This window comes from Rattus norvegicus, chromosome 1, assembly GCF_021556685.1.
Source record: "Rattus norvegicus strain SHRSP/BbbUtx chromosome 1, alternate assembly SHRSP_T2T, whole genome shotgun sequence".
In the NCBI taxonomy this organism is placed as follows: Eukaryota; Metazoa; Chordata; class Mammalia; order Rodentia; family Muridae; genus Rattus; species Rattus norvegicus.
Genome location: NC_141534.1, coordinates 173,714,106 through 173,723,559, shown reverse-complemented (window position 1 = coordinate 173,723,559; position 9,454 = coordinate 173,714,106). Strand labels below are relative to the sequence as shown.

The 9,454-nt window shown below is 37.9% G+C and overlaps 1 protein-coding gene across 1 annotated transcript; it reads right to left on the bottom strand.

Annotated features, from left to right (window-relative positions):
* Positions 1–489: 489 nt before the first annotated feature.
* Positions 490–1,443, bottom strand: Or10a5 (olfactory receptor family 10 subfamily A member 5). The gene is given in 1 exon segment (NM_001000203.1): positions 490–1,443. A coding segment is annotated over 1 exon segment (954 nt).
* Between the last annotated feature and the right edge of the window lie 8,011 nt (positions 1,444–9,454).

Here is a 9,454-nt window from a genome sequence, read left to right as displayed (position 1 = left end):
GTTCTATAAATATGCTTGTGAACTAGTAGTTTGCCTCCCTCAGTTTTAGGTCTCGAACTACCAACCTATGGAGATTGTCAAATAAAATGAAAGAACACAAGAAACATGCAGTAGAATAGGGATGTTCCTTTGCACCTGGATTCAGACGAGTCTAAAGCCAGACAAAGGGCAAGGATGACTTTTGATGTTTTTTACTGTATTTTCTCATATCTGTCTACAAGTACACATTTGGAATTCCAGACAGTGCACAATGGATGCCATTTTCATGCTGATTAGCAAAATAATACCTTGAATAAATTTGTCATAGAAGCACCAAAAAATAAAAAACTCTGTTGAGAAAAATAATGTTTATATAATGAGAAGGCAAAGAAATACAGAAAGATATCGATTACCTCTCTGACTTTTAGTCTCTACTGAGCTTCCTAACAGCCATCTCACAAGTGGGTATCATTACAATGGACATTTAAGGAGGAGAGAGGATGTTGATGTTTAAGTAATATGATTTCTGAGGGCCAGCGCCTTGTAGAAGGTCCTGCTGAGGGCATTCTTCACCTCATTATTTCTCAGGCTATAGATAATGGGGTTCAACATGGGAGTCACAACAGTGTAGGACAATGATAACAACTTTTTGCTTTCAGGAGAATTATTTGATTTAGGCCTAAAGTAAGTGAGGCTTGAAGACACATAGAAAAGAGAGACAACAAGCAGATGTGAGGAGCAGGTGGAGAAGGCTTTGTGCTTCCCTTGTGCTGATGGAATCTTGAGGATGGAAGCTACAATGAGAGTGTAGGAACAAAGGATCAGCAGGCAGGGTATCATGACCACCAAAATGGTTCCAACAATGGCATAGACCTCAAACCGTGCTGTGTCTGCACAGACAAGCCTCAGAACAGGTGGGCTGTCACAGAAGAAGTGGTTCACCTTGTTGTTGGCACAGAATGGAAAACTGAAGAGCCATGTGGTCTGCACAGTGGCTACAGGGAATCCTGGAAACCAGGAAGCAGCAGCCAGTCTGGCACGTGTCCCTTGGTTCATAATGACTGGGTAATGTAAGGGACTGCAGATGGCTACATAGCGGTCATAGGCCATGGTGGCCAGGAGGAAGCACTCAGCTACTCCAAAGAAGAAGAAGAAATACATCTGAGTGGCACAGCCTAGGAAGGAGATACTTGTGTCCTGGGCAATCAGAGTCCCCAACATTTTGGGTACAATGACCAGGTTAAAGCCAATCTCTAAGAAGGCTAAGTTCCTGAGAAAGAAATACATGGGGCTTTGCAGCATGGGGTCAGCCAAAGTCACCAAAATAATGAGACTGTTTCCCAGCAGAGTGACTAAATAGATGCTGAGAAATGCCAGGAAGAGCAAGGTCTGTATTTCAGTAGGCAGGGAAGAGAAGCTCATGAGGATAAACTCAGTTACTCTTGTCTGGTTTCCTATAGCCATGGACGTGGTTATAAATAACCTGTGTGCTCATGGAGATAGATTTTTGATCACACAAAACAGATTCTGGATTTATTTTTTCCACTTCTGATAGTTGTCAGGGAAACCAGATCTTTTGAAAGAATAAGCACCATGTGAAGCCTAACAATGAAGACAAAGGTATAGGCCAAACATCTAATTGCACAACCATATCTGATGGAAACAGTGAAAATCATAAAGCTACCTTCTTGACAAATATTCAGGAAAGCAAGCTGAGGGATACAATCACCGTCATGTTTTCTTCCACTTTTGGCCTTGATCTCCACAGGTTGCATGCTCAGGGGTGCTTTTAATATTTGCACAACTTGGAATATTTGATTGATAGAATTTTTTATGAGTAACTCCCTTCTTCCAGGAGTATTGCTCATAAGCTTCCCCAGCAAATCCCTGAACCTATTGCCGCTCCTGCTTTTAGGGAGATAACCGTATGTGGCCCTACTCAAAGGTCTTCTTTATGACCTGGAGGTTGTGACTCAGATAAGGCAACAGAGATCTTCTTATGAGGCTCTAACTCCATGACACTCTTGGAACATCTGCCCCTGTGATCACTCAGGAACAAGATAATCAGAACAGAGTAAACTTACAAAGTTTTTTTTTTTTTGGTTCTTTTTTTCGGAGCTGGGGACCGAACCCAGGGCCTTGCGCTTCCTAGGTAAGCGCTCTACCACTGAGCTAAATCCCCAGCCCGTAAACTTACAAAGTTAAACAAGATTCAATTGGCTAGAAGATTTGGCAGCAGGTCAGGTTAGAAGTTTCTTCTTACAATTCACACACAATTATATGGCATATAAAATTGGGGGCCTCATATGTTATACCCCTTGAGGGAAAGATACAGCAACAAAGTTAGATTTGCTGGTGTTTTCTCTACACAGGGGCTTCTCAGGTGGACAAAGAATGGTGTGCATAAATGATAAAAGAATAAAGTATTAAGACTCCCTTTCTTAGAAAAGTTAACTCATGCAGGGTCTCCATGATGATCTATGACCAAGGAACAATAGAATACCAAGATTAGACATACAAATAAATTCTACAATAAAATAAAGACATTGTTTATGGGCAGAAATTTAACCGTAAGTGCAGCAGCTTCAGCCTGAAGATTTTTCTTGTGTCTAATGATAATTGGCATTCTGATCATTAAGAGCTAATAGCACACTGCTCAGGACATGACAGTTTGCCCAGGTTGGTTTGGAGATATTCTGCCTGATGTCCTTGAAATCACAATATTCATAAATGTCGGGTTACTGGGTTAATGAGGGAAAATGATTATAAAAGACAACTCTGTTCTGTCACTGTTTATCAGTGGTGATGAAACTAATGACCAAGAGAAGTTAAAACCCATGTCCAGGGACAAAAATGATGTGATCTATGTTTTGGAACAACATGAATCTATCCATGCCTACTGAGTCCTGTATAAATGAAGCACTCCAACAGGCAGGCTGTACCAAATGCTATGTCTGACTCACTTCTCCCTCATTGACTCCTATCTCCTCTGTGGGACCTGGCTATCACTGGGACAGGTCTCCAGCACCTAACCATTGATCATTTCTTTTATTTTTCTAAAAATTATTCATTTTATAAAAGAAATTAAGCATTTCTATGTATTCCTATGGTTCCTTCACATTGAAAATACTTCATTAACTAGGCTGAATGGATAGGATCCTAGTAAAAACTAGCAAAGGACTAGAATCAAGTAAAAACTGGAAAGATTCTATTTATAATGTATCCATATCTATATCTGTTTCTATCTATCTACACACAGAGACACACACACATCTTAACAAATGTGTCATTATTTCAATTTTCATCTACTCACAAAATTAATAGTTATCATTATGATTGCCCTAGGGCCCATGTTTCTACAACTTTGACAAAGGATGAAGTTTTAAAAGGTGATTGTTTTATTAAATTTTGGTTTTTTCAAGGTGCTTCATGGAAGGAAAAGGAAGAAGTAATGCCTAGAAAACTAATTTAGGGGATTAGATAAATGCAACCCCTTCAATGGAGGAATTGCGGGCTACCCCAACTTTCTTACCTGAGTAGGTAGTTCAATCCTAGGAACTTCCTCTCCAGTGTACCAGAACACAGATTGGCAACTGGTTATCAGTTGTTGCCTGATTCATTGTGTATCAAAATTAAGGTCCTGAAAATAATTTAATATAAGGAAGTGGAATATTAATGTGTATAATAGACTTCCAATAATTTAAACTTGGCAACCTCTAAGTATCCCACAAAAACAAGCAACACCCCAAATGACAGATTTCTGAATTTTTGGTTAAACTTCTAAGAAACATTAGCATGAAGTTTCAGAGGCAAACATTCATCAGTAGTACATCAACCACCTGAAGGAAGAGGTATATTCTAAATGAAACTTCAATATTTATTCAATTCCTTTAGAGTAACTGATGTGATAATGTATGAGTGATCTTTGCAGTCTAGATGCTAACAAAAGATAGAATTAAATAATTTTAAACAACCAGGTACAAAATAACTGGTAGAGATGGCAATGATAAAATAGTATTCATCTGTGAATAGTAAATAATTTTAAGGCTGGAGAGCTGGCTCAGAGGTTAAGCACACTGGCTGTTTGTCGAGAGGTCCTAAGTTCAATTCCCAGCAACAACATGTTGACTGATAACTATGTATAATGAGACCTGGTGCCCTATTCTGGTCTGCAGGCCCATATGCAGGCAAAACACTGAATACATAATAAATATATCCAACAAAGCTTCAGAAACATAATTTTAATTAACTATAAAAGAAATATCTTGAATAGTATCTTTAAGGGCACATAGGAAGAATAAGGACATGCAACACAATCGCTTAATACTTTTTAGGCACTTTGAAAATAAACTTGGCTAAGACATAGGCATGAAAACCTTTATGTAATTATGAGATTGTTGCATTAAAAACAAATTCCAAAAATAGAAACAAATGAATTGTGGACATGCTTCATTACAATAATTTATGTACAAGAATAGCAAGTACATGGATAGTGCAATAAAGTGCTGCTAACTTCTCAACTCTTAGCATGCATTTGATATAGAAAATTATTTAAATGGTGAAACTGAACTGTCGACAATTGTGAAGAAAATGCACTCTAAGTTAATCCTAGAATGCAGATGTCTAAGCAGTATACTAAAGTAACATTCAAAAGAACAAAGGTGACTCAGCCCATGTAAAATTAAATATTTTTGAACACTAAAATCAAAATTTGAATGAAAATTAAAAATCAGGAAGATAACATGGCTATATGGCAAATTTCCAAAAAATAGAAATAAACCATGCAAAAAGACGTAAAGACAGATTTAAAGGCCAAGAGAATAGATTAGATAGAGAATCAAGAAATCAACTCGTGTTCACATAATGAAGATATGTGAAGATGTGTCATGGAGAATACAGTGTCTTCAATAATGAAAAGTATTGTACTCAAGCAGAGATGGGACAGATATTGGGATGTAAAGTAAATAAATAAATACATTAATGAAAAAAATGTTAAGGGGACTACATCATAGGTCAAATGCCAAATATGTTTTAAATTATATAATTAGAACATTTTGAGCTATGGATGCTATACAATTTTAGCTTAAGCTTGGAGACTTTTGTTTTTTAGAATTTGCCTCTTAATTTCCATTATGATATTGTAATATTAACCAAAGAATGAAGGAACAGACATAGCAACATTTTACATAAATTGAATTTCTATGAACTCCCATGTAATCATTAGAACTATGAAATAAATGAAGGTTTAATAGCTCTAGAAGGTATTCCAAGTGTTTAGTTCAGTAGATGATGCAAATATTATGTTCATTTAAAGCAAATATATTTTTAAATACAAAATTCTATCTATGAATATCAAAACTGCCACTGTATTCATTTCACTATTTTTTAATGATGCTATTGCATTTTATTCCATAATTTCCACATTATTCACCTTGGTATATTTTTGTATTTAGATTAACATGTAAGCAAAAACTACTCTCTGTGCAATATTTAAAAGAGAAGTGACAAACTTGAAGCCACACTTGTGGCAATTCAACAAAGAACAAAACATATTTGTATAACCAATTTATAAAGAAATCATATAAGACAGTGGTTAGCTTCAATTGCTCTTATTTTATCATTCCAGATGGAATAATATACTTGTATAATTTACTATTATATTCCATTCACAAGCTTAGTAATTGCAGGATGAAAATTTAGAGCCATTGAATAAACTTGCATGGCTGGTAAGAATAATACACATGGGTTGGGGATTTAGCTCAGTGGTAGAGCGCTTGCCTAGCAAGCCCTGGGTTCAGTCCCCAGCTCCAAAAAAAAGAAGAAAAAAGGAATAATACACATGATGTGAATCCAGTCATTTTAAACTTCATGCACTTTGTAAAGGGATAAAATTTAGTATAAGTGAGTAGATACATAAAAGTTTAAACTGAATTTTGAGTAGTAAGCTAGTTGGACTTACATGGCACACTGAGACAGTGTTTTACTCTGAAGATGCAGGAACACACAAGAATTTTGAGCATAGTAATGGCAGATTACTTCAAATGACTTAAAAATAAAATTTGAATGCATTGAAAAGGTTTAAATAGAGTGAGACATGTGTACATTTGAATCTTCATCATCACTGCAGGTAGAGGAACCAATCAGGAGTCTCCACCACTGATCCATGCCTAGGTTTCATCTTTACAGGAATGGGATCACTGTGCTCAGTTGTCCCCTTCCTTCCACAAAACCCTTGGTCCCATCATTTTATATCCAGAAACATAGTCTCTGGGACCTGCAAGTAGCCTGGAGACTGGTGGTTACTGCTGAGAGAAGTCCACTTTCTTCACTACAATGTGCTGTGTGTGGCTTCAACTCTGTTGTTACTGACTTCTGTCCTCAGTTTTCTCTGGGGCTTCATTATAAATGATGTACTAATGGACAGTTACTGGCTGTGTCTTCATTAAAAATTTATTAATGAGTCACTCTGATGCCAGAGAGCCCAGATGATCAATGATCCCAGTGGTCTACACTGAGGACGTGGAGGGAAACTTAGGGAAAGATCTTGAAGTTGGGCAATGACCCAGGCAGCCAAGATTAACTTCTTGATAAACTCACCTTGCCAAGAGTTATGTCCTTGGCCTACAGGTTTAGGGGAATGGCTTTTGTGCAGAGAGGCAGTGAATTTCCCCTGGGCTGTCATCTCTGCTTAGCACTGACTTTTCTCATCCACTGTGACATAGTGTTTTAGAGTCTGAAATGAAGAGGTGTCTGTATGGTGCTTTGAATATTTAACTTACGGACAATGATCTCAGTCTTCTGACTAGTTTCAGCCCCATTGTGGGAATCCCATTGTTAAAAATTCTTCACCTTTTGGCAACAGCAAATCTTGTAGCATATGGCTTACTATTTCCTTTTATTAAAATTTTTTATTACATTCATTAGTGTATGTGTCAGTGTGACCACAAACAACCTCACACTTTGGGGTCAGTTCTTTCCACCATGTGGGTTCCAAGGATCAGATTGTTAAGTTTGGTGCCAGGCACCTTTACCCATGGAGCCATTTCATGAGCCTCAAAAGTTGCCTTTAGATAGGAAGACCAGGCTCCTGAATGGACAGCAGAGGGTGTGGCTGGTATATAAGTTTCTCATCCAGCCTCAACCATGTTTTGCTGAGTAGCTTCTGGCTGGGCCTTACATTTGGAACTTGGTCTTCTTCCATGTAAAGTAGGGGTAGTCAGTGACACCTACTTCTCATACTGGTTGGAAGGCTTGGAATAGAGAGAACCTGATAGCTGTGTATCCTTCCTTAGAACTGTATTGAACAACTTTGATACTCTCTTTGGTGTCTTGTGGCCTGGTTCCCTACTGTCTGTCTAATCCAATGAACAGTCCATGCATCACACATCCACACAGAGCAGTATGATGGTTTGTAAATGTCTGTTTAATGCACTCTGACTGGGAGAGGCTGGGCATCTAGGCAAGGGTGGAAGAGTATTGATGTATATGTGGGCCACTTAGATCAACCCCAGCTCTAATGGGCACACATATCTCAATGATCAGCACCATCATATTTTTAATGGTTATTGCCAAGGTTGGCCCCTGGCCATGTCCTGGCTCCTGCTTCTTTTCCATGTAGCCCTTTATCGTGAGTTAGTTGTATGGATATCAGGCTCTCAATCCTGCATCTATGTGAATCCCAAGCACAGAATCACATAGGTCACTGGAAACAGGCCTTGAAACTGCAATGGCGTCAGGCTATAGGGCTAGTGCTTGGAGACACCATAAGATACCAGGGTCTGACTGGAAACAGGAGGGAGCAGTTCCCCCAATTTCCTAACTTCTTCCCTCACAGCACCTTTTCCACTCTACCAAAGACTATATCAAATCCTTTACTTTCAGTCTCAGAGTTGTTTTTTAAAATAGGATTTTTTACATTTCAAATGTTATCTATCTAGTTTCCCATCTATAAACCCCCTATGTCATACCCACTCGCTGATCCTATGAGGGTGATACCCCACCCACCCCTTCCTTCCTCCCCAGCCTGATATTTCCCTAAATTAGGGGGGGATCAAGCCTTGGCAGGACCAAGGTCTTCTCCTCCTATTAGTGCCCAACAAGGCAATCCTCTGCTATATATGTGGTTGGAGACATGGATATGTCTATGTGTACAATTTGGACAGTATGTTAGTCTGCATCTTTTTATTGGGGAATTGAGTGCATTGATGTTGAGAGATATTAGGGACCAATGATTGTTTTTTCCTATTATTTTTGTTTAAACCATAAAACAGAATTTCCAGTTCATGATGCCAGTTGAACATACAAATTCATTATATTTATTTTTCAAAATCACAGTAAAACAACTTAAAGACTACAAAAATATTATATTATGTTACTTTGAAAAAATAAAAGTGTGAGAAGTATATGGCAACATGCCAAAGATATGTAGGGATAATAAAAATATACCTGTGAATAAGTAAAATGTTGCTAAAAAATAAATTATGTAAACTTGTGTGTTCAGAGAAGATCCTCTATTGAAATGAAAACTGCAAATCAACTTTATGCTGCTTGTGAAGTATATGAAGACTCCTGAGATCTCTCAGACAGTGAGCCAGCAACCAGGCAGCATACACAAGTTAGTCCCAGATCCCCAACATATATACAACAGAGGACTGCATGGTCTGGCCTCAGTGGGAGAAGACATGACAAACCCTTGAGAGAATTGAGGCTCCAGGGAGTGAGGAGTCTTGTTGAGGGGGATGTTCTCTTGGAGACAGGGGAGAGAAGGAATGGTATGAGAAAATATGGGAGGGTAGATTAGGATGGGGGCAATGTCTGGACTGTAAAAAATAAAAGTAATAAAAATGAAAGAAACAAACACCACAAATTCAATTGCATTTGAAAATCCAGGGAAGCATAGAGATATGACATGGAAATTTAGTCAGCAATTCTATTAGTAGTAATCAAAACTTGATGAGTAATTATCAAAATACAAATATACTAAATACATGAAATTACCTTTAGATAAGTATATGACGTCTATATGAAGCATGAATGAATTTCATATTCAGGCATGGGTCTCATCTCCACGTTATTCTCATTGTATGTTGACAGATATTATTAAATCTGAAAAATTCCACAAATGAAACATTTAAAACACCAAGGAGTTATAGAAACAATAACTGACATATACACAACTGACTTTTCTATGCAAAGCCACTAATAAGGTTATGAACTGTGATGGTTTGAATAAGAATGCCTCTCATAGGTTGATATGTTTGAAAACTTAGTTCCCAATCTGTGGAACTCTTCAGGAAGAATTAGTAGGAGTGGCCATGTGAGAGTAAGTTTGTCATGGTCATCAGACTTTGAAAAGGCTTTAAAAGAAGCACATCATCCCAGTGTCTCTGACACCTACTTGTGGATCAATATGTGAACTTTCAGCTGTTCATGCTGCTATGCCCATTTTCTGCCATCATGGACTCTAACCTTCTGA